At 37.6% G+C, this 26,789-nt stretch overlaps 1 protein-coding gene across 1 annotated transcript; it reads right to left on the reverse strand.

The window, feature by feature from the left end:
• Window positions 1-3,455: 3,455 nt before the first annotated feature.
• rad18 (RAD18 E3 ubiquitin protein ligase) lies at window positions 3,456-25,539 on the reverse strand. Its single transcript, XM_087800781.1, has 13 exons — window positions 25,416-25,539; window positions 24,017-24,095; window positions 23,671-23,732; window positions 23,488-23,558; window positions 19,253-19,608; window positions 18,692-18,791; window positions 15,126-15,313; window positions 13,655-13,725; window positions 13,459-13,519; window positions 10,215-10,346; window positions 9,986-10,100; window positions 8,574-8,615; window positions 3,456-3,706 (listed from the first exon to the last, which is right to left on the reverse strand). The coding sequence occupies exons 1-13, from the start codon at window positions 25,464-25,466 to the stop codon at window positions 3,604-3,606; spliced, it is 1,431 nt and encodes a 476-aa protein (XP_087656907.1). The 5' UTR covers window positions 25,467-25,539; the 3' UTR covers window positions 3,456-3,603.
• Between the last annotated feature and the right edge of the window lie 1,250 nt (window positions 25,540-26,789).

Genomic DNA, 26,789 nt, shown 5'->3' on the forward strand with positions numbered 1-26,789 from the left:
TAAACATGGATGGATGGATGTAAACGAGGATGGATGGATGTAAACGAGGATGGGTGGATGTAAACATGGATGGATGGATGTAAACGAGGATGGATGGATGTAAACGAGGATGGGTGGATGTAAACATGGATGGATGGATGTACAATAAACATGGATGATGGATGTGAACATGGATGGATGGATGCACAGTACACATGCATGGATGGATGTAAACATAGATGGATGTACAGTAAGCATGGATGAATGAATGTAAACATGGATAAATGGATGTAAAGATGGATGGATGTAAACGTGGATGGATGGATGTGGACATGGATGAAATGGACAATGGATGGGTGGATGATAGATGGATATGTGTATACATGGATGGATGGATGTAAACATGGATGAAATGGAAAATGGATGGATGGATGAAAGATGGATGGATGTAAACGTGTAGGGAAGATGAATGGATGTAAACATGGATGAAATGGAAAATGGATGGATGGATGAAAGATGAATGGAGGGAAACATTGATGAAATGGAAAGTGGATGGATGGATGAAAGATGGATGGATGTAAACGTGGATGGAAGATGAATGGATGTAAACATGGATGAAACGGAAAATGGATGGATGGATGAAAGATGGATGGATGTAAACGTGGATGGAAGATGAATGGATGTAAACATGGATGAAATGGAAAATTGATGGATGGATGAAAGATGGAAGATGAATGGAGGGAAACATTGATGAAATGGAAAGTGGATGGATGGATGTAAACGTGGATGGAAGATGAATGGATGTAAACATGGATGAAATGGAAAATTGATGGATGGATGAAAGATGGAAGATGAATGGATGTAAACATGGATGAAATGGACAAAAAAGCCATTTATTAATATAAATCCATCTTTAATTGCAAATGTGTTTTGTTAAAACACCAGTTTGGTCTCAAAACAATGATCATATTTTGCACTTCAGGGCCACAGGAAGCTCGACCTGTAGGGCCACGACTTTCATAGTCATAAAAGAAATTGGACTGATCCTCAACCGTGACATTGGAATGGTTTTTCCTTCCCCGGGCGAAGGTTTAGCGGAGCTTCCACCAGGAAGTCGTGGCAGCAGCCGAGACTTCGGAACGAAAGCAAATGTGGCAGTTCTTAAGCAGATAATGATCACCCGGCGTGGCTGGAGCTGGCCGCACGACAAACGGCATCTTCAACGCGACCACAGACAAAGATGGATGAGGCGTCTGAAAAGTGATGTCTGTCCGGATAATTTTGCCAAGATGAGAAAAAATCCTAGCGCTGGCGTCTGAGCCAAGGTCGGGAGGCGAGCCAGTCGACTCTCCGGAGAAGAGAGTCAAGATGGCAACGGCAGAGATGCGTCCGTGCACTGAGGGGTTAAAGGTCAAGAAATCTGTTTATTCTAACGACGAGACAGAACATCTCGCTCTGGTCCACTTTAAGATGTTGCGGTCAGACTTGAGTTGGTGGTAATTCCACATCCACACAAATACAACATCTACCTCCCAAGTGTTTATTCTCTTTACTCAATGAGATGATGGAAACTGCCAGATCTGATTACATTCGGAAACTGGTATCAGTAGTAAGACAAGTTTGACACGATAAATTATCTTGTGTGTCCTGCTTCTCCAATCTTCCATGTCTTCTGTGAAGTTGACAGAAATGCAATGTAGAGATTTTTCAATGAAAAAATTAAATGGATCAAAAAGAAAATTTCTCCCCTTTTGTGTGGAACCCCTGCTTTCACTTAGCCTGTCTCCACCTTGTGGCCCTTCTTTAATTCTGTTACTCTGGCACTGGTTAGCATGGTGCAGACTTTTCTTTTCCTGATTTTCTGGAGGTCTTGTGTTTGTCTTATGTGTCTTGATCTTTTAAAGCATGTATTTTAACTGTGTATTGTTTTTGTTTGTTGAAGCGCTTTGTGACCCTGGTCTAAAAAAGGCGCTTCTACAAATAACCTTTACTTTACTTTACTTACTCTACTCTCCATAAAGCGTGGCTTTTACAAGTGGATTATTAAGAGGCTAGTTTCTTTCAAAGAAAACTGTTGGATGAATGATGCTGTAAATGTCCAACGAAAAAAAGGAAACTACAAAGAAAAACAGTTTGAATGAAGATGACTCAGAGACGTTTCAACTGAAGGACAGACCAGAGGAGAATCCGATTCTCACAAAGTTTTATTTCACAAAGTCAATGGAATTCTCGAAGCCGGAGCCAGAGAGTCGGTGCCAGACGACACCAACAACCTATCGCTGCCAGTCCACAGAACACGTCCAGGTCGAACGAGACTTCAACTACCAACCTATGAATCACCTCTTAAAAACCATCAGGACCCGAAAACACTCGTCAGTCCAGTTCACATCCTCGCCATTCTCTTCATCCTTTTCCTTAAAGTACTTTGTCCATCTTTTCTAACACTTATAAGGCATCCGATGTCAATGAAGGAGCAGGAGTACGACCAAAGATAAACCACCACTTTACTCTGGAAGAAGGAGCTAGTAGCCAAATAAAAATCAAGACTGTCTTTTTCCTTTTATTGTTTATCTCTCTGATAAGGCCTGGTTTGAAAGATACTAAAGTCTTAGATCCTAAAACTTCTGATAAGTCATTTAAGTAAGAGAATCTGTAAAATCCTGTTAAGATCGTGCACGGCACAACTGAGTATTAATGTTCCAGACTTTTTTTTTCTGTTAAAAACAAAAACAGGACCATTTTGGTTAAGTGTGGCTTTCTGGAAAACAATACATTTTTACGCTTAGACACCACTGCGATCTTCACACTATTACTCTTAGCAACTGACCCTGGTCCCCACTTCATAGAAGGGAAAAGTTATGTGGCCCTCATAGGAACAATTTGGAGGACCCCTGCCTCTGTGGTGAGGAAAAGAAAGGAGGCGAATCATGTCAAAATCCTCAACCCTTTCTTTAATACCAGTTACACAACTTTTAAAAGAGAAGTTATTTAAAATGTGAATATAAACAAGTTTATTTCATCTCCAACTTTAAAATACATGTATGAATGAAAGAACTTTTTAAAACAAAAAGTCTAAATTATTCGTACATACAAAATAACAAAACACCAATTAAACAAAAAAAAAGAAGAAGAAAACAAGAAAACCATTTAGTTGGAAAAAGGAGTAGGAAGAGGTTAAGTATTTTTTTATTTTATTTCCTACCCCTTTTTAATTGTTCTTTTGTTTGTGGCACATGGCCACATATTTTTACACAAATATCCATACAAGAAATACATATATATTAATATATAAACACTATAACATAATATAGTAGTATAGTAATAGTGTAATATATAAGCATATGCTAAAAAGGTATGGTAACTGATCGTTTAGAGACACTAAATACAATACGAGGCTTTTGGTGCAAGTCCGGGTTAAAAAAATGAAAAGCAACGAAACGTTAAACTTTAAATAAAACTTTATTATCAGGGTTGATACATGATAACAAACACAAAAGTTAAAACACATAACTTTTGAAATATTTTCAAAAGCAAACCTGAGATAAAATCCTGCAAAAAAAAAACACAATAATGCATTAAAACTTCCTATATTTGATAAAGTCCACAAGCAGCTTCCGTTCTTCTTCATTTTTTACGACTCCTTTTCCCGAGAACGGTGGACGTTGGCGTTTCATCGGTTCCTCTGGAGCCGAAAGCTCGTTTCTTGCTCGCGGTCTTGTCGGGGACGCTAAAGAAAGAGTTTTAAAGGCAGCCGTCAGATTGATCGGTGTCATGAATACAAATGTCAACTACTTCATGAGTCATACATGATGGATTTCTCACCATGAAACACCAACAAACTTATGCATCTCCTTTCGAAAGTCAGCGTTTGACGACGCAAACCTATAGATTTCCAAAGAAAGACTAAATATATGGACAAATCTACACGTGAAGGTAGCAACAAGTGAAACATTGAGCCACGGTTTTAATATACACGGCCGTCATTTTCACGGAGAATATTCTGCACACGGCAAATCAAAACGGCAACGGACCATTAGCCAGCAGCATTACCTCCAATTACATCTATTAACAAAATGGTCGCTCAACAGAAAAGGATGCGGAGAACAAGCCGGCGTCGGATGAATGTATTCCTGATTGATTGATGGAAAAATGGGGGAACAACAGACTCCGGTTCCCTGCAGACTCAAACTAAATGTTAATGTCTCCACAAGAAACACCTCCGTGTAGCACAAGCCGTTGGAATGATGATTGAAGAGACGCACATTTGCATATGAAACACTGTGGGAGCTTTACCTGCACAGACTACTTAATGTACTGCAACAAGTTATTGTTTTTGGATGGAACAACTGTATTATTTAGTTTCTTTACCATTAACGCCCCATGTTTAACACCTTAGCTCCCTTTTTTACAAGACATTTAAACACGTTCACCTATAGAAGACGCCATATAAACATATATGAATACCATTAATGACTTAAGAAGTTTAAGTTAAACACGAAAAAAAAAAAGGATTTTATTTTGAAAAGATATATTGAACGATGTTAAGAGCTTCATTCCATTTCTAAAAAAGTACCGTTAATTATATACGTCAGCCTTGAAACTAAATTAAGTTATAATACGGTAATTATGTCAGATTTAATTAAAAAAACAATCAGGACAAAGTGAGGTCAAAATAACACAATACAACTGACCATTTAAATATGTTGCAGATGGTCATCTAACAATTTTATTACTAGTTAAGTTCTAAACACAACAGACCTTCTTCCTTTTATTTGTTTTTATTTTGCTTTGTATTTTCAGAGGGCTTTTATATTATATAATTCAAATTAAATGTATATAAAATGAAATATTACACAATTTATTTCATTATTTTTTGCCCTTTCAACTCCTAAATGAAAATAATTAAAAAAAAGAATTGATATACAATCAAATTAAGGCAAAATCTTAGTTCATTTTCAATTTCTACCTCAGATTCAATGTTTTTATTTGTCGCTTCCATCTTTTGGCTCGACTTTTTTAAGGAGAATTTATTCCGATACAAAACATTCTGCAACAGTTTTGACAATATTTGAAGGAAACTACATCATCTGCAGATAAGACGGATGGAGAGAAAGTTCAATGGAAAACAGACGAAGAGAGAAGACACTGAACGGCTTCGGTGGAGAAAACATCGCAACAATTGCAACATCCTGCGACTCCTGCTGAAGAAACAAATGCTCCGAGGTGAGATCAGCTCTTGTTTAATGTTCTCTAATCGTATAATCTCACACTATATTAACATTAGTATAAACAACGCGACATGTCGAGAACAAAAACTAATTGATTCACAATATTCCTGATCCCTAAATCTCCGAGCTCATCGCGACCTGCTGCACGATCGGGACCCGATCGGCTTCGGGTTGATCCCAGGATCAGAGGAAGAGCAACGTATTTGCAACATGACGACAAGGATCCGATATCCAATAACGTTCTTCTCACAGTGTGACCCGTCATAAACCGGGGGGCTGGGGGGGGGACGCACCGTAAAAATCGGCTCCTCAGAGATCCCAGATACCTTATCTGGGAAAGTGCAGGGGCCCGAACCTGTGACTTACATGTGGAATCCATAAAGGTTTCAACACGACTCCACACAGATGATTATGGTGGAGATGGATATCACCCTCCAGCCAGTGACAAGGTCCCGTGTCTTTTTAATGAGCACGGAAAAACAAAATTCCACTCAAAGAATTTGGATCAGATGTTCACATGAACCGAGAAACATGTTTTTGACAGGACCGGAGCGAGAGGCTGACGTTTTGGGTTCTTTTTTTTTCTTCTTTTCTTTCAGTCATTTTCTTTTTTCAAATGCTCCTCACCCCTCGTCGAAGACAGTGTTGGATACAAACGGACAGAATATAAAAAAGTCATTGTGATCTACTTTCAACTGGTACTTTCAAAGACCTCCGCCTGTCAACCATCCCATCACTCGTTGATTTCTTTCCACACCAAAACATTTTTTGTCTTTGACTTTTTCATCAGAGCACAAAAAACTGAAAAATGTAAATAGTAAATTTGTAATATGGTGGTTAAGAAGATACATCAGAATACAGAATTAGAATTGCACACACAAGTTACTCTCAATATATTATATAATCTATGTATTTTTTAGATGGCAATATGATTTTGACTCACAAGAACACCAACATGAACAAATGTAAACATTTCCAGTCTAAAAACTCCTCAAAAGTAAAATATAACTCACTTATCTTAAAGGCAAGGCAAGAACTTTTATTCGGCAATAATCCTTTACATAAAGTAGCTTTTGCGACTCTGTCCGTTCTTAAAAGGCTCAGTGAAGTTAATCCGACCATGTAAAATATCTGATTTGTTGTCCGCGTCACAATTTATGGTAGCGCACGAGTGCGTTTGGCAGACTCACAAAAAAACACTTTCTTTAAAGCCGATGGGAAACAATTATGAATACCAAGAAACTTTCTATTTTTTAACACAGCTATAAGAAAACTGGAGTATGACTCAAATCAAGTTCCGGCTGCATCTGGATATTCTGGCCAGAAAAACACAGACACTCATAATGGGCAGCGTTGGCCGAATGTAAGTCGCAGCAGGAAAAAATAAAACTACTCTTTACCACATATGCAGACTCTGACCCTGATCTCACAAGATTGAATGGCCAGTGTTAATGGGTTTAGTACTTCCTCAGTAGTGCTGTAGCGATACACTAATCTTACCATAGTATATATTCCGCACAATATACGATTCAATACGATATATTTAGCTCACAGTACGATATATTCAGCTCACGGTACGATATATTCAGCTCACGGTACATTATTTTCAGCTCACAGTAGGAAATATTCAGCTCACGGTACGATGTATTCAGCTCATGGTACGATATATTCAGCTCACGGTACGATGTATTCAGCTCATGGTACGATATATTCAGCTCACGGTACGATATATTTAGCTCACGGTACGATATATTTAGCTCACGGTACGATATATTTAGCTCACAATATATTCAGCTCACGATACGATATATTCAGCTCACGGTACGATATATTCAGCTCACGGTACGATATATTCAGCTCACGGTACATTATTTTCAGCTCACAGTAGGAAATATTCAGCTCACGGTACGATGTATTCAGCTCACGGTACGATGTATTCAGCTCACGGTGCGACGTATTCAGCTCACGGTACGACGTATTCAGCTCACGGTACGATGTATTCAGCTCACGGTACGATGTATTCAGCTCACGGTACGACGTATTCAGCTCACGGTGCGACGTATTCAGCTCACGGTGCGACGTATTCAGCTCACGGTACGACGTATTCAGCTCACGGTACGATGTATTCAGCTCACGGTACGACGTATTCAGCTCACGGGACGACGTACTCAGCTCACGGGACGACGTACTCAGCTCACGGGACGACGTACTCAGCTCACGGGACGACGTACTCAGCTCACGGGACGACGTACTCAGCTCACGGTACGATGTATTCAGCTCACGGTACGACGTATTCAGCTCACGGGACGACGTACTCAGCTCACGGGACGACGTACTCAGCTCACGGGACGACGTACTCAGCTCACGGGACGACGTACTCAGCTCACGGTACGACGTACTCAGCTCACGGTACGATATTTTCAGCTCACGGTACGATATTTTCAGCTCACGGTACGATATATTCAGCTCACAATATATTCAGCTCATGATACGATATATTCAGCTCATGGTACGATTAAATACAGGTAAAATATCTGGAAAACAACTAAAGTGTTGATCATTCTAAAACTGTTTAAATCAGATATTAGGTGATACATGTAGGTGTTCCTTTTACACTTCAATATAGTTTGGAATTCCACAGCTAATTTATATATAGTTTTATGAGTTAGGAAATAGTTCATGAAGAGACGAGGTGTTTATATTGCTCCTCTGGTGTTCATCGTACTCACAGCTACAACAAGCTGTCAAAATATAAAGAACGTTTCCAATCGTAAAACACCAAGAAACCAGCAACAACAGAGCAACAAGAGGGCAAACACATCCTTCAAAATCTGCCTCACCATTGATCTCGGTTGGAAACTAAGCGAGGTTGTTATGAAAGGGAAGATAATCAAACCCATTTTTCTCAAAGTGCAAATTCTAATTTAAGAGAGGACAGTACTGGCGGGCTCGTCTGCTCTAGTTCCACTTGTGTTTACTAGCCTCAGTTTATAGCCCTTAACGGTCAGGAAAAGCAAACAGATTACATTTAGAAATCCTGAGGGAAATTGCACAAATCCTACGAGACTAATCAGAAAACAACATGTGTCCTGAAAAGAAACAAAAAATAGAAAAGTCCAAGTCAGTAATGTACGCTGATCCTAATGTAAGACGCAAATGTAGCTATACATTCAGAACCAGGGCTTAAAGCACATTCTCATGCAAGCCAGGTCAGGATCTACAGAGCGAGTGCTGTGGCCCCAGACGACGGGTATTAGGGTTGAAATTTATAGCGTGTTACCAAGTGGAACTTAAGCAGCATCCAGTCATGACAGGGAGGATTAGGAAAACATGCATGTAGCTAATGTTGACTACATTAAAACATACCTGTGTGTGGAAGCGTCCGGGCCAAAGACATCAGAGATGGAGCTGCAGAGCGAGAGAGAAAAGAAACATGCAGGAGGATTATGGTTTTAAAAGATACCAAACATATTTTCAAGCATGCCTTGAATTCATCACAACCTAGTTATAAACATTGAAAGTTACATCATGATGAAGCTAAAGCATAAATAAACAGTATTATTTAATTCTTGGATAACCATAAAGTATGTGAAAGTAGGTGTGTGTGTGTGTATATATATATATATATATATATATATATATATATATATATATCTATCTCATTACATTATGCATAATATTACATGTTATAGCATCAGTTCCATGTTAGCCGTATTTTCTAAATTCATGATATTTTAAGTCATTTTTACTCCTATTCAGCAAGGTTTAATGTCAAATACATGTCTTTGACTGCCTTCTGACTGTAGGTAGATTCTTCCAGACGTTTAACTCCTTTTACCGAAGTCTTAATCTTCCTCCTAGTCGTTCAAAACACCTCATTAATACTCAGGAAAGCAACAGCTTTATCTTGCAAGGAAGCTGGATATATAGTAACAGTACTTCAAAGTACAATAAGTAATCAAATAACATTCAAGTGTTCCAGCATTAACCCATTGATAAAGATTTGTTGTAGGGCTGGGTATCATTCATCGGTTATTTTGTGAAACCGACCAAAAAGGCTTCTGTAGTACCAAGAATGGAAACATGCTTCATCTTTTGATGCTAAAGTTTTGGCACAAACATCTGATCAAATCTTCATAATATGTGGATTTTTCTGAAGAAAAACTGATAGGCAGTGGACATTTGTCTGAGACTCCTGTGTTGTTCTCGGTGGTGTCTTGACCTTTTAATCATTTATTTTATTGGGTATTTTATTGATTGTTTAAACGCTTTGTGACCCTGGTCTAGAAAAGCGCTCTACAAATATTACTTACTTACATCATATTGATTAGTCAGCTTTTAGCAAATGTTCTTTTGCTTGGGAAATAGTGTGTTATTTACTATACCTGCTTGGATATACCAAAGCTGAAACATGTAATTCAAGATTTTTCATTTGTTACAATTGATTTAATGCAAGTGTAGGATCAGCACCAGTATCTAAAATTATCGATCAATACTCAGCTCTAGGAATCCTACATTTGTCCATATTCAATGTTACAGAAACTCGTAAAATGATATTTGAATGCAATTTCATGTGTAGTTATGTTTTAGAATCTCCTCCTGACGGTTACATATATGATCACCATGACAGAGGAAAGGGCTTCGAAACTAAAGAAGACTGACTGCTGTATGAACAAGCGTTCATGATGGAGGACAAGGTAATAGAGTCAAGAGAAAATCCATCAAATAAAACCCTTGGATTATTATGATCTAAAGTATTTGAACTGTGTGAATCTCACCTGCTAATGGAAATATCGCTACTCGTTGGGCTGGCTGGCACTTCGCTCCCGGAAACAGACGGAACGATGTCCAACTCTTCATCCTCCATCTTCACAGGTGAGCAAGAGGTTGACTCTGAAACACCAGAGAAAGAAATAACGTTTAGAACCTATACGTTCACAGAGGTCTGTCCATGTCACACCACTTTGAAGGCTCGCGACACATTTGTCCTTCAAAGCGACGGGTCACCTGCTGATTGAGCTTCTGGTGCTTCGTCTCTTCCCTCGATGGGTTCTTGTTTGATGGCGGTCTGCTTGGTGGAACCTCGGCGCCCACGAACTTGTGCAATGAGGCGCGAGAAGTCGCCGCTGTGTTGCTTTCCTGAGGGGAAATCAGCAGAAGAGCTGTGAGAACTTTGATATACACTAATCCTGCACTCGCACTACAGGCGGTCGATACACAAGTTTTCTGCCAACGGGAATTGAAAATAAATATAAACTGCATCAATTTCATAGTTTTAGGGACAATTTTACCCAATTGTTTTAATCTTAACATAACATTAACATGAGTTTTAAATCCCATTGTGGTTTATTTTGAAAAGCCCTTCACAAAGTACAACGTGCCTGAACTTACACTACATCACTTAGTAAAGTTTCTTTTCAAAGTTAAAAATTAATAAATATATGTAGCCAAATATATTTAAAGATGACTTTGAAAATAATATCAAATGATACTTGTTCTGTTTTTACATTTTTGGGGGTCCGCTGAAGTCGATCAACAACAGATTAAAAAGCCCCACACGCTCTCACTCTGCTGCCGCTGTGAGTCATCCACATAAATCAAGAGGTTATCACTGTGCTGCTGCTATTTTTAGAACCCACAACCTTGTGTGACTCACATCATTTTTCAGTCTGTTTTCCTTTTTTCTTTTTTTTTTACATTTGCAACCCAGAGTTGTCGCACGTTATTAATCCTCTTCCACCCTGAAAGAAATCACCATTTAATCTCTCGCATTGGTGTTAACTTTGTTTGTATCTTTGTCTGGAACCACAAATCCAATTAGCATTTCTGTGAATCCCGACGACTCCCGGTTCTCAAGTAGAGGCAAAAATGAAAGTAAATCACATAATTGTTTGACATTTATTACATTCCAGCCTGGTAATCTCACACTTAAAACAGCAACTACCGCCTGCTAATGAGATTTACAGGTCATGAGTCAAGTGTTTTTCTTTAAAAGGCACTAAGGATTATTCCGGTAAGATCCTGGAACACGAGACGGATGATATAAAACATTTTAGATGAGAATAATTAAAAGAAAAAAGAAATAGATTTCACCTCCTACAACCTCGGAATCTTCCCTCACTTTGTATCTCAATACCAGAAGGAAACAAACCGATTAATAACGTGAATTAAATGAATAAATAAAGAGATTAAGTAAAGATTAAATGAGATAAGTATCATCAGATCTGCCAATGGATTTGGCAGGTCAAGCGGGTCAATTATAGAACATATCGACCATGGTCATCTTTCCACCTAAAACAGGAACCTCAGCATCTTCACACACACACACACACACACACACACACACACACACACACACACACACACACACACACACACACACACACACACACACACACACACACACACACACACACACACACACACACACACACACACACACACACACACACACACACACACACACACACACACACACACACACACACACAAACACACAAACACACACACACACACACACACACACAAACACAAACAACTAGCAATGATGGGAAGGTGCAAAAAAGTCTATTCATTTCCATTTTTCCTTTTTTTAAACTGTGGTTTTCGTCTTTTGGTTTGGAAGAGAACAGGCGATGGAAACATGTTTATATGAAACTTGGATATTTCATTAATTTATTTCAATATATTTTCTAAATCTTTTTTCAGTTTCAGTAAAAGTAACAATATCACACTTAAAGTCAAACATTTCTCTTTTATGAACATCACTCGTGTGCAATCGTAGAATTTCCATCTGTAGTCGCACAAATTATAACCAAAAATCAAACAACCTTTTGATCTGCATTGTAACAATATTCAACTGTGATCCAATCGATTGTATTCTGTGCCTTTCATTTGCATTGTACTTTCCATATTTCCAGTTTAAAACTCAACTCTTCCGAATCAATCGCATGTTTCAAATGTTGAAGTCTTCTTTATACAACGAGTCGCCTGGAGGTGGAGATTTTTGGGATTGATGACACGGGGTGACAACCCTTGAGGCTTAACCAATCACAGCAGAGCGGGCGCGGTTATGGTAAAGATTTTACACCGAGAAAAACTAATCGTTTTCAGTGGGCGGGGCTTAAGATCATTTTTTAATGTAAATATTTCAATGAAAAGAGAGTTTTGTACAAACAGACACTGATGATACAATAGAGTCCAACATCTATTTAAGACGCACTTAAATGAACACATCAGCCATTTAATAATATCTATATATTCTAAAATGTCACAAAAACGACATACAACACACCATTTTTACACAGGTGTGCAACGATGCTAAAAATAAGAAAGGGGATGAAAACTATCTGCAATTTTAGGGGATTTCCATCAGACTAAGAGCATCGTCCTCTTATTGATCATCTGTCTTTTTGCAGAGAGAAATGAATGCACCTTCTGGGAACTCTTATCTTGGCGTGAGAAATAAAATGCGAGCGTCCAGACACATTTACAGAGCCGTAAAACTGAAGAGGTAAATGAAACGGAAAATGAATAAATAAAGTTTTTTTTTTCCCAATCAATGAAGATGTTCAATAAAGTAGTAACATTTTCCATATTCTAAGATACAATGGTTGATGGTTTGTATCATCAATAACAGATTTCCACCTAAAAAATTGTTGTCAGCAGTGGATTAAACACACAAAACTGTCAAGTGAAGAATATTTGCATCACATAAGAAGGACAGAAAAGTATTAAAGTAAGGGTTCTACATCCATGTTTGTGTCAAATATCGCCTTCTGTCTGTGGTATGTCTACTTTTTCACCCAACTGGTCAAAGCCAGTCTTACCCCTGGCAGTGAACAACCATTAGAAAACACTGTGGCTCCATTATTCATCTTAGAAAATCGGATTTGACAGAAAAGACCACAAGTCATTTGTGACTACTTTTTTCGTTTCTGCCAGTTTCCCGACAAAGTCATTACATTAGATTATATTTACACGTTTATTTTTAAAAAATATGTTTAAGGTCAGGAATTGTAAAACATCTAGATCAATACATGGATCTCGATCTACCATCGATCACGAAGGTAGTGTGTGTGGATCACCTGACATTGGAAAAAACCATCATACCAATGGTCTTAAAAATGGATTTCAATGCGATATCAACTGCGTGTAGTTCAGAAAGAAATTCTTAAAATATACAACATTATATACATTTGAAAGCATTTCTTAACAGATCAATCATTTTTTTTAAAAGGGAATAACTTACTATAGTTTGAATGCCATTCTTCAATCTCCTTCTCGGACTGTTTCTTCGAGGGTCTCAGCACCTGTGACAGGTAGAAAAGTTTGATGTCAATAATAAATCTTTCCTCTGTTAATGCTGTGAGATCGTGACGTAAAAAAAAAGTTGCCACAAAACTAAAGGTTCTGAGTATCATTAAGATTTTATCTTAAGCACTTACGGGTTTAGTTTTCTCTTGCAGCCGATTTCTGATCTTCTCGTTGGCTTCAATCTCTTTGGCAATTTCATCAGCTGCAGACGGAAAAGACAATTACTTACAGAGCCTGGCATTTTGGCTGTCACCACCTTGGCATTTAGCACCAGGGGAGAAACTCGAGACTGCGTGGTGGTTTGAGAGGCAGCCATGGCAATGATTATTTAACTCTCAAAACAACAGTTAAATAAATAGTTCACTTTACATTTAAGTGCAGCCAAACACCGTAAATCCTCCTGCATACGATATCCAGGATGGTGTAAAACAAGTCATACAGAAGGAAGTATTTAAAACACCTGAAGCCTATAGGACTGTGAGAGATCAACCAGGGACTCTTTTTACAAGTGAACCAACTAGGGCTGAAGAATTTTACTGAATCACAATCACAATCTGTTTGCAGATGTGTGTGTGTGTGTGTGTGGTCACGCTCAGCAGACACTTAGAATGGTAGCAGACATGAAGATGAACAAACCAAATTGGTGACGAAAAAAAAGTTTTAATTTGTCAATGTATCAACAATTCATGTTAAAGTGCAACTTATGCGAGACTCTCCTGACTCGCATGTTTCAAACGTTGAAGTCTTTCTCTCCCAGATGCAGTAAGTCTCTCATCATGATTATGTTTTGAACTTATTACTTTATAAAGCTCTCCCTCATTTGAAATCTGGGCGAACGAGAGGGTACGAGAGCGGAGTCCATTATGACGTAATAATGGCAGCTCCTCCTCCAGCCAGCTGTAATCACACTCGCTCCGTTTATACAACAAGTCCCTTGGAGGTGGAGACTTTCGGGATTGATGACACGCACTGACAAACCTGGACGATTGACCAATCACAGCAGAGTGGGTGTGGTTATGGTCAACAAGATTTAATCTCCAGAAAAACAAAGTGTTTTCAGTGGGCGGGGCTTAAAATAATTTTCTAATGTCAATTATTATTATTATTATTAATTTAAATGAAAAGAGAGTTTTGTACAAACACTGATGATACAATAGAGTTCAAGATCAATGTAAGACACACTTAAATCAACACTAGTTAAGAAACACAGATTCAAAATGTTTTAGTTGTAGTTATGTGAACAATCGACGGTTGATGAATTGCAAGGAAATCAGTTAAATGTTTCGTTATTCATCTACTACAAAACTAATGCTCATTAAATCCAGGTCACGTAATAATCCATCTTGCTATTCTTAAGAATGTTACAATTCGCCCCTTACATATTTATATTTAAGGGGGGAATGTCTTAAATGCATACTTTTTAACAGCAGCACTGATGGATATCAAATGTACGTTACTTATATTGAACATTCTTTTTTTTAAATCCAATCTGGTTTATTTTACATAGTATAATATATACTGTAATGTATGTTTAAAAAAAAAGAAAGAAAAAAGAGCTGAGCTAAAAGACAACGCTCTCCATTCACATCAGCACGTTCCCACCTGCTTTGGGATTCAGGGCGTCGCACTGGGCGTTGTAAGCGTGAACAAACTCCTTGTGCTTCCGGATCATCTGCTCTCGAGAGCCTTGCACTGCGAGGTGGACCTCCTTCAGCTTCCTCTTCAGCTCGGACATGGACAGCAGGTTGTAGACCAGCTTTCCCATCGGCTGCCGTGCTTTTACCAACGAGCTGCAACAAACAAGCTGGATTTAATTTGACGATCACCCATTTATGAAAGTTAAAGGGAGTTAGAAACAGTCAAACAAAAGCCATGTATGGAGCATCAACCGCTGGGTTTTGCCTTTGCTTAAACACATTTTTAGTTTGGTCGCGGTCAGTTTAGTTACTTCCCAAGCAGGCGGGCGAGCCTTAAGACAAGAAAGCTGGAGCTTAAACCCTCCCTCATCCATCAACGTGACACAAAGGTCTGCTCCAGATTCTTGGCGAATACGCTGAATAATTAACAGCAGATCAAACGGCCTGAGCGAGCGTTAATCACCGCGGCGAGAAATCAATCGGTCAAACAAGATTCTCGCCGTTTAAGAATATGTAACTGAGATTAAATATAACAAACAACTGGATGGTAACACAGTTAAAAAAAACATCTGTTTGGAAATACGGCCTGGAGTTTCTTATTTCTATTCCATTTCCTGTGTGCCGGAAAAATGCAAATCCTTAAACAGAAACTAATAGCAGAAGATAAACTCCACGAATATGGTCAATATATACTTATAAAATCGGTTTCCTATTTCGATTTCTGAAATTGATATGAACTTTAGAACTTGTATCGTGTCAGGATAAACATGGAGCCGATTGTTTTAATATTTGCTTAAAATAAAAAGGCATGAACATTTGTCAAACATTGGTAAACAAATCATCCATCCCATCAGTTGACCAGTCGTGCTCAACACGTCATTCCAGATCTACCGGTCGATCCAAGGTCGGAACTACCGTCTTCATTGAAAAGGATCCAAGCCAGAAGTCCAGATGTCCTGAATTAGATCCACCTTACCCGAGAGATGGGTCGGTTAGCTCAGTCCAACAGTGTGTAAAAGGGATCGATTTTGTTAGGGTGTCTCATAAGCATCTAATCCCCTTTGTTTGGAGTTTTATCAACAGGCTGCAACATGGTAGGAGGTGGAGGCTCTGCCCAAGGACAGGTAAAGGTCAAGTTTTTAAGTGGATGGAATATGAAAAATGGTTCAATTCACCCAGAAAATGATTTCAAACACGAAAATAAGTCAGTGAAACCATAGTGTGCCATGCAAAGTCATCATATTCCGACTGATTGCTTCTCTAAGAGTCCATTTGGATGGAGCACGTTTTGATTGTAGCCAATACATTTCCCAGGGGCAGAAGTCGGCACTAATTGAAAGTAGCAACTTTTGACAACGGCTTCCTATTTGCACTGTGAAATGATTTTCTCCCGAAGAACAGGAGATCATGAAGGATGTATGGATGGTTTTCAAATGCAGTTTAAAAGAATAAATAATCAGATATTTGGGTAGAGCGGGGTATTGATCGAAATTCATTGATACCGATTACGATACCAGTCCATGAACGATTAGAATAAGATGAACTCCTAACAAAAACAAAACGAGTAAAAATCTTGAGTAAAAACTCAGAAAGAATCAATTTCCAGTGCAATACTTCCTAACAAGTAACCAATTCATTTAATGTTGGCATCAAAAGACAAAGAATTGAAAGTCATTCTCAAGACAAGAGAACTACCATGCAGTCCTCGTCACGAAAGTTCAATACCGAGCCATAGAAGTTAAGTCTACAATTTACTTTAAACATACATGTTATATGTATGAGTGTGTGTGATGTTTTTGTTTGATGAAGTTGTGTGTGATTTTTCTGACATGAACGATGCAAGTTAGTAAGTTTTATTTGCAAAGCACTGTGTTCGCTGACGGGTCAGAAAGCACTTAAACAGCAAAACAATAAACAGTTAAACAAAATGAAAACTTTAAAAGGCCAAGACACCACAGTGGCCATATATGCGACTTGTAAATGTTGTGAAACCATAAGGATTAGATTGTTTAAGTCAATTAAGCTTTAGTTTTTCCTCATAACATTAGTATTTGAGTTGTTCATAAGCAGCATTTGAAGCCTTAAACGTATCCTTTTATAATCAAGCGGCCATGTTCTTGTTTTTTCCTTCAAAAATCCTTTTAACGGAGCCGTCGGATTATGAATTTTACCTTCAAATGTGACGGAGCAACACTCAACAACTAGCCGTGCCTCAACTTTAAAAGCACACCACTTACTCTCGCTTATTAAAGACGGTATTTAATCAGCTCGCATTTTGGTTTCGAGTGCGTGGGGAAAAAAACCTTGAGAAGACTGTCATTCTTAAGTGTATTTTTTAAGACTCCAACTATTTTACAAGACATAACTTGCTTGCACTGAATTTATCAAAGATGTTAAACAGCACGTGTTGATCCCTCAGACACGTGAGATATAGTTACTAGCAGCTACCAGTGTTGGCTTAGTTACAAGAGTAATAGTTAACTTAGGTAGGTAGAACTGTAGAACTTGTTTAAATAAGTTAAAATAGTAACCGAGTTACTTATTACTAGTTACTTATTTTAAAGAAACTAAGTTACTAGTTACTTTAAAAGTATCAAGTTACTTGGGAAAGTACATTTTTTGGTAAGAAAAACCAGAAACTTAAACACACAAAAGTCACCTTTTCTTAATTTTACGATTGATCCCACAAAACTTTGAAATAAAAACAATAAAATTGAACAATATTGTACTGAAAACACAACAACCTTTAAAGTAATTTATTTTTGTGTGTTCCTTCCTTTTTTAATTGAAGGGATACAGTGTTCAGTAATAGTGTTTCCCGTTTAGTTTTTAAAATATCATACCAACCATAGAAATCCCATTGTCATTGAACGCACCACTGATGTGCAAAGAAAGTGTTTCTTCCAGTCTCGACCTCATCCAGGATTCATTGTAGATTTATTTTAAAAGAGTAATAACATATTATTAACTATAGTAAATGCTGGTTTGTCACTGTGTATACATTTAAATGGCCTCTTATGAAGAATTCAAAAAAAATAATTAGCCAATTAAGAAGTAACACTTAACTTAATAGTGTGTTAATCCCAGCACTGGAAGGAAGTCACACTGACTTTTTGAAGGGCGACACTGAGGGTCCTCTGAGAAGGTGCTTGAGAAGTCTACACAAAGCACTTGTTGTTCAACAAGATCATTTCATCTTTGCCCTCCTCCTCTTATCTGGAGTGGGGTCTCAGGGGCGGAAACTTCCACAGGGAGACCAAAAATGTTCTGGTCCAACTACATCATCTAGATCTACACTGAGAACCCCGAGATATTCCTAGGCCAGCTGAGAGACAGTCCTAGGTCTCCCCGCTAGACTATTAATGTTCTAATCCAATTATGAATCACACGCTTTGATTCTTTCACATAATATCGACCTATTCTATTCCGTCGAAGACATTTATTTAATGGATGAAACTGCACCGAGAGAAAAAAACACGTGACGACAAACAATCGTGATTTACAGTCGACAACTTTAAAAAGGACGGTTACCTCCTCAGGCTCTCCTTCTTATCCTCGCTGGCGAGACACATGTCTAGATGCTTGTTGATGAAATGCGTCGCCACACTCACAGAGCACACCGGGCACTCCACTGCAGGAGAATAAAAACATCATACAGCGGACATTTCACGACAACTGCTCTTTGCAGCAGCGACAACGTATCCGCCGGAAGGGAGGAGACGCCTGGAGATGGAGCATGTAAAAAGGTTAATAGAACAAATCTATAAACATGTGCACGCCTAGAGCCGATGAGTCATCTTGGAAAAGGAGCTTTCCATCTTAACCCTCGGGTGATTCCCCCTGTATAGAAAATGCCTGCAAAGCGTTAAGTGGCGCATTAGGGACATTTCCAGGAGCCCTTCTGTTCTGCTGCTCGACTTGAGTGCTGCATGAGTCAGTTGAAAACAAAGAAAATCCATATTTATCTTGAACTGGCCCTGAATGGTTTTTTCTTCAATTCTCAAAAAAATTCTCCTGAATTTCTTAGATACTTTTAAATCAGAAATGCATTTAAAAAAAACGACAAGTTATGACTTCACGTATAATCTTTACCTTTGATTACAGGCTTGACGTCTTTAATTGGTGTTGAAGTGGATTCTTCCCGGCTGCAATTATTGTGATCTTCTTCCACTTTCACCGCCGCCGCCGCTCTCGTCGATTTCTCTGCTCCCTCGGATTCGTCTTTCACTTTCGACGACTCTTCTCCCAGCTGGACACGCCGCGTAATTGTCCCATCTTGCTGGGGTTCCTTCGCCGGAGATGCTTTTATTCTCTTCTGGAAAAACTGACTCAAAGCCGGGCCGTTGCATTTTTGGACTTTGCTTCTGGGAGTTTTGCATTTGACAAGAGAGGCAGGGGTTCTGGGCGAAATCGGGGGAGACTCCAAATTTGCTTTGGATAGTTGCTGCCTGGAAGTTAAAAAAAAAGAAAAGAAAGTGATCACTCAACACGACAATGTTGTTTTCAATAAGTATTTATAATTCAAATATATTTCAATAGACTGCATGCAAGCCGATTTAAAGGGAAGCGACTCATTTTGGTGGTTAAATAACACGTAGGAAACGGTAGTTAAAGCAAATAAGGTGTCGATAGGGGGGTTGGTAGCTCAGATACTTTATCCCTTTCCATTTAGGGAGACGCTCCGTCTGCAGTCGGAGTCGTGTGGAAAGCAAACAAATTGCAGCAGGGCCATTACATGGCAATAAAATGAAGCCAATGAGGTGTGCAATCCTTCGCTTTCCATATTTAAAACCGTATTCTTGGGCCCGATGTTCACATTAGCGGAGATTTGTGCTCCCACACGGACGAGCGTCGGATAATTGCGATCACCTGAACAAACAACACACGGGAGGCGAGAGCAGCTCCACGCAAACATGTCATCGCTGGCTCCTCAACTCACTCATTTACTGCATGTACTTAACGTTGACATCTACATCATAGCAACGATTTTCAACGCTAATCCAATTCTCCTAATGTTATCCCGGGGACGCCCAATACAGTGAAGTCTGATTATACGAACTGGTCTCACGTTACAGACGCCGCTGGAACTTTGGACACCATTAGCCTCATTTGGCCGAATGTTAGCGTGAGCTCATGTGTCATTAGACCTTCAGGAAGCCTGCAGGTTGATTGAAACGAAAACAAAATACCTTCAGAACGTAAGCAGCGGAAATCGGAGTCATAGGTAAAGTCAATCATATGAAGCAAAGTTTCTTAAACATCAGCCCAACTAATCACGGAAGGTGACTCTACTAGTTTTAATCTTACAATCTTCTTGTATATTCAAACTTAAACAGTTTGGAGGAGATCTGGGATTGGAAATGAACGCACACGCACACACACACACACAGCATTTTTATTATTCAACAGCAGGAAGCAGACTCGGGCCATTCATAATTAATGGAGCAAGAACTTCCAGGAGTTTCGACAACAAAATGTGAAGTATTTGCAGCAATTGAGGAAACGTCTTTGAAAGCCTCCGGAATCACAAACAAGCCTGAACAGTAAAACGCCCGACGCGATCAACGTTAATAATTTGTGCTAATCGATCTTAAATTGTCGCAGCATCGATTCTCTGCCAAGTGAAAAGTGAAGCCTTTTTTTTGTACTCTGCAGCTAAATCTATTGATCATTTTGGGCGGATTTTTTAAAATGAAGCTTTTGGACTTTAAAGTCAATTTTCAGTCTTCAATGACTTCCTTTCATTAAATATATATATATATATATATATATATATACAGTATATTTGACTGTAGGGATGAAGTTCTTGTGGAACAGATGCGTGTAAAGTAAACAAACAAGTTTAAATGAGTCATTAATTGAAGGTAAAAAACCTTTTGTTCTTCTGTTCAAGTAACAAAGCAGGACTCTTCCGGACACATTTTTCTATTGACTCCGTTGTCAACATCTTGTTTCGGAAGAGGTTATAGAAAACAGGAAATTAAAAACCAGGGGAAGTCCTTAAACGTTTTTTTCCCCTCGCGATGGTAATCAGCGCTCGGAGGGTTTGACGGAGGACGTTTGCCAGACTTAATAACATGGAAGCGACTGATGGGCAAGCAGGTAATTCTGATTTGAAGCTGCGCAGACGTCAATACCACGTCATATTGACGTCATATTGACAGATAATGTTGAGGACACGGGTACTAATGTACATCTCAACAGGTGTTGAAGTCAGACGTCCTCATTATGTACTTTAGTTTTGTTCAGCATCAACCGGGGCTGGGCTTTAAGGGATTATTACCCGGAGTAAACCGACGCAACACGGGGAGAAAAGTCACAGGTTGGCACAGTCACAACCTGGAAGTGAACTGGCAACCTTCTTGGTGTCGCTAAAAACTGCTCCACCGTCTGTTTTTGGTTTTAACAATATACAACATATAAATACTACAGCATTTGTTATTTTTTGAGTATCAATTAAACCTCTGGCAGCAGTCAAAGGAACAATTAAATCCTGTGATATCGCAGCAATAACTGAGGACAAGAGGATACAGTCGACTCCAGATGCTTTTCAAGCTGATATTTGGACTCGTTTTGACTTTCAGTTCTATTAATTCAACCAGAGAGTGCAACAAGATGTCTATTAAAATGGCGTGTTCCCTTAAAAATGTTAAGAAAAATAAGTATATCGTATTGTATGGTGAGCAGAATATATCGAAAGGTATTATTTAATTATCTTTAAATCTGACTTGAAAGATGCAAAATTATATCGATCCTGATATTTATGAATTAGTTTTGTCCAAGTTCTACGCAAAAAGTAAAACTAAATGTATGAGCAAATATTTGACACAAATGTACTTGGCCAGGGAGAAACCAGACATTCAAAGCATGACGTCAGCAATGGTCCCGCGACGTTATAAAAATCTAAATTTATCCTCGGGTAGCTGTACATCAGAGAAGACCTCCCCTTGAAGGACCTCTAGGATGAATATAAAATGTTGTTTTTCAAAAAGAAGAATAAAAAACCTTGAGGATGCACGTTGAATTTCTGAGAGTGTCCAGAGGGAGGAAATGTGGATCAAATGTCAAGAAAGAAATATAATAGGGAATATCCTGGAAGCTAGGATGTCATTTTAAAGCTGTAGACTGTTACTAGAATAGAATATTTGAATATGTTTGATCAAGAAAAGCTACTTTAAATTAGGATAGCAGATATCATTAATGATTTTTAACTTAAAATCAAGTACTTGTTTTACTCATAACATGTTCACAACAATCATAATGTAATGTTATTCATGTTACAATTCATTCTGGCAACAACAGCATTAGTTAGTAGCTAAAATATATCATAATGTTTTATCACATTAACACTGTTTAGTCACTGGTTATAAATGGATAACAGGTTCACATTAACATAAAAAAATGATATAAATATAGACATAATTGTCTTATATAAATGTTCAAAAATTAGTATGAGATTTATCTGTAATGGTGGTTGTGGTCTGAGGCAGTTGCATCACATGTTGACGAACAAGGTGAACACGACTGTGAAAGACTCAGCTGGCACAAATCAAATTTCAACCACCTGTGTATTTTCTGCATAATGGCTGTTGTCCTACAGTGTCTTCAGTAAAAGGTTTACTGTCAATACCACTTTGTCCTCAGACAACAAAAGAAAAGAAAACAATTTACTAGTTTTAAGCACTTAAAACCATCCATCAACCTCAATATTGAAAAAAGAAAAAAAGCATGTCATAAGCTTTAAAAGAATCTATATCCATTAAAGGCACTTGAGTCCATGTCTGGATTTGCCAGATTTTTAGTTTTGTCTACAAAAGCTGAAAACAGTTGAGCAACAACTACTCTCTTATTATAAGTATTAGGCTCATTTTCTTCGCCTCATTCCAAGGGAGGTTTTGAAATAAAAATATTTAAGCACTTAGCACCTTCTGCGCCATTACAAAAAACGAGGCTAACCCGATCCAAAGCCAATGCAAGCAAGTTAAAGGGACAATAAATAACGACCATGAAAAAAAAATGACGTTATCTTTGCATTTACATTTTTTTTTTTCACGGTTGTATCTCATGAAAATCGACAACCAATGCCTTTTTTTTTTAAAACACCCTTTTTAAAAAGCTTTTTTCAAGCTTTTGAAGAAAAGTTAATAAGTCGTTTTTCGGTCATCTGTTCGCCTTAAATAGTGTAGGTATAAATATCTAGATGAATCTAGAATCTTCATTTCTATACAATTTTCCCATAACTGTAAATATTTTCACTACGAAAGTCCAAAGCATGTAATCAATTAATCTAGAGAAGCTGCTGATAGAATCAGAAATGTGTGTTTTACCTGGCAACTTGAAATTGTGCGACCAGGTCATCCAGCAGGCGATTGTTTCTCAGATCTTGTTCAGTTGTTGCCTGGGACACAAATAATAAAAAAAAAAATCAGGTATTTTTATCTTATTATTGCTGCAGCAGAAGACATTATTTTGTGATAATGTGTCCAATCATAGAAGTCTATTTTACTCACTGCGTTGCAAACTGGACACTGAAGCTTGTAGGAGAGAAATCTTCTGATGCACAAGGAACAAACTGTTGAGCGAGATTAGAAGAAAGTTGTCGTTATAAAATACACATGGAAAGAATTTAATTTATTGACATTTTGAAAATGAAATCGGAATACTTTAATAAATATAGAATGTACTTTAAAGAAACTCAAAACATGCAAAACAATAGGCAATAGAATATATTATTATTATAATATGTTAACTAAATATAACATTGATTATATTCAATATGTTGTGGTTTTACAATTTGACAAGAGTAGAGAACAACAGAGAAGATGGTCGTGTGTGTTTATACAATGCGTTACTTACAGTTATGAGAGCACTTTGTGATCATTGCAATGTTTAGGAATTCAAAGCAAACTGGGCATCGTAGCATTGCATCCATCGGCTGTGGATGAAAAACAGTCTTTAATGTGTTTACAAATGACAAGATTTCTACTTTTCAATAATTTGGGTCAAAACCAGGCATTAACACCTGTTTGAAAAGGATATACACAGAATAACATTACTGTTATTTAGATTTATAATAATAATAATAATACAGACATTTAATGGGATCTTTCCAGAGGACACCATACAAAACCAACAGAACCAAGTATAGATAGTATAGAAATAAAATAAATTAATATATAATTTATAAAACCTAATTTCTTGAAGGAGATATTCAGAGGGATTCATAAAATCCATCTATCTATATTAGAATGTTCATTATAGGGGTTTATCAAAACCCAAAAAATTATCGATATTAAAAAGTAGTATCGAGATACTACTTTTCAAAAGTAACAATATCACCTTCCACCCCGACTTTTTTTGTATCAGGTACAGCTGCTGTTAATTCAATTTTTATCAGGCTTAATTGCCTAATGTTTAGAAATGCACAACATACAACCTCAAAATATTATTCTCATTTCTATTGTTTATTGTATTTACTTATTTTGTGCAGACCTGAAAACTTGTTATCATAGCTGCAGTTTCTTTTTGCACAAAAATGTTTTGTATTATATATTTACCACGTGTTTCTTTCACATGTTACATGTTGTAAAAGAGGTTATTGTTTATTTATTCTTATAAATAGAAACATGCATTTTAAATTTGGAGGGCTTTTTCTATCCTTGTAGTCTCGAGTATCAAATATTTTCCCGAGTATTTTGGTATTGGGTTGAATATTTGAGTATGGTGACAACCCTAGTATTTCATAATATATAATTATGATTATAAGTATATTAAAAACACACACAGTTTATACTTCTAATTCAAATTATAGTTTTGCACTGTAGTGTTATTTGGGATGTTTGAGGAGACTGGATCACCAAGATGGGAGACAAAACATGCGTTTTTAAAACATATTTTGAAATTAGAGTAATTTCTACAGTTTAAAACAAGTTTTGTTAATACAAACATGTACAAAACATCCCTGTTATTGTTTAAATGTATAAACATGGCAGCAATGATTCGTTTTATTGCAGTAAAGTAAGTATTCCTTTGTTTATTTTGTTTGAGCTCATCGCCGTCCAGGACCATGCAAAGTGAGCAAATTACGAATTTTACCTCAAATAAGACAAGTCTTCAGTACATAAATGTTATTTAAAACTATCTAAGAAGAAGGAAAACACTTGTTTAAGGTATGTTAGCCGTTAGCAACAATCACTGCACGACTCAAACAGCGCAGAAACACGAAAATAAGTGCGAAAACAATTTAAAAACGAACCTTCAGACACGCCAGGGTTGGAGGCAAATCCGTTTCCATTTCAAAAACCATGTTTTCTTCAGGAAAATAATGTCAGTGAGAAGATTATGAAAGGTTGATGTCACAGCTCCCGCGCAGATTCATGACGCGCTGACGTCATATGACCACTTCCGCCCTCGACGCGTCTGTGTCACGTGACCTGAGTCGGCGCCTGAATAAAAATGAAAAATAAAAATGTGATTCAACACCAAACAAACATGACAAAAAAATGAGAGTTTAAGTGTTTTGTAAAAAGTTATATTTAAAAAAAAAAGAGTTGGTGTTATTTAAACTGTTTAAGAGATAAACGTGAGTCAGATGTGTTTTGTAGTTCAAGTCATGTGTTTTAAATCATCTTGAAATCAATAAAAAAAATGGTGGAGAAACATCAAGCAACTATATTAAAAAACAGCTCCTCTCAATTCCTGGTCTCCCGCCGTCTTATTGCGCAGTCTGTGACCTGAGGTCAAAAACAATATAAAATAGCCTACAATTGTTTTTATTTCTTTATTATGGCGAAGCTGTGTCTTCGGAGATTTGATTTTTTTTAAATTAATCTATTAAAATAAATGATAAAAACTATAACAATTTACTCTTCATATACAATTAAATGAATCTAATCTATTTTATATATATATTTATATTTATGTATTAGTAAATACAGCATTAAGTGTTGAATAATATTCAGAGCAAACTCATATTGAAAAGAAAAACATGATTTATTATGCAGCGTGGCCCCTGGGGTCACATGTGGCCCTTTGACACGTCCAATAGAATTCATATAATAAATAATACATATTTATACATGCGCCATGTTCATTTTAGGTTTGTTTCTTTTTTTAAAACAATCCAAATTCACCTTTTTTTAAATAGATTTATTGTTGAAAACATGTCATTTATTTCAAGAAAAGTTGACTCTGTCTACATTTTAAAGCTTATATGTTTGGTGTTTAATCATTTATTTCTAAAGTTAATAAATGGCGACTCACCTGGCTTAAATCACCTCCATGCCCGGCAGGTGAACTGGCAGCTCCCCAGCATCCTCTCCATGTAGGGAGACGTTGAGCCGGAGCTCCAGGCAGACATGTTGGATCGAATCATCGTCACGGAAGCGTCATGTTCAGGGTGCAAGAGTTGACTCGCAGAGAGAATATTGAGTTTTAATTTCAGATTCTACAATTCCGCAATGAGCTCCTTGGCAGAGGTATGTCTTGTCTCTGTGCTTTCAGAGGCTTTAAAACATGGTCGTTTTAAAGATGTTTTTTTTTTGTTGTTATGTTTTTTTCTTCTTTATCTCAGCATGGATATTTAAAAAGTATCTGTTGCCTGCAGAAACAGCGGTGGGCTCCGTCGGGT

Source organism: Callionymus lyra, chromosome 10 (assembly GCF_982586985.1).
Source record: "Callionymus lyra chromosome 10, fCalLyr1.hap1.1, whole genome shotgun sequence".
NCBI classification, from domain to species: domain Eukaryota; kingdom Metazoa; phylum Chordata; class Actinopteri; order Syngnathiformes; family Callionymidae; genus Callionymus; species Callionymus lyra.

Bases quoted from the DNA above. Each gene is read 5' to 3' on its own strand.
- rad18 (XM_087800781.1), bottom strand. From the start codon at position 25,466: ATGGTTTTTGAAATGGAAACGGATTTGCCTCCAACCCTGGCGTGTCTG. The intron at 23,733-24,016 runs GTAAGTAACGCA...CTCGCTCAACAG, and splicing joins CACAAAGTGCTCTCATAACT to TTTGTTCCTTGTGCATCAGA. The intron at 18,792-19,252 runs GTAAAGATTATA...ATTCTCCTGCAG, and splicing joins CGTCAAGCCTGTAATCAAAG to TGGAGTGCCCGGTGTGCTCT.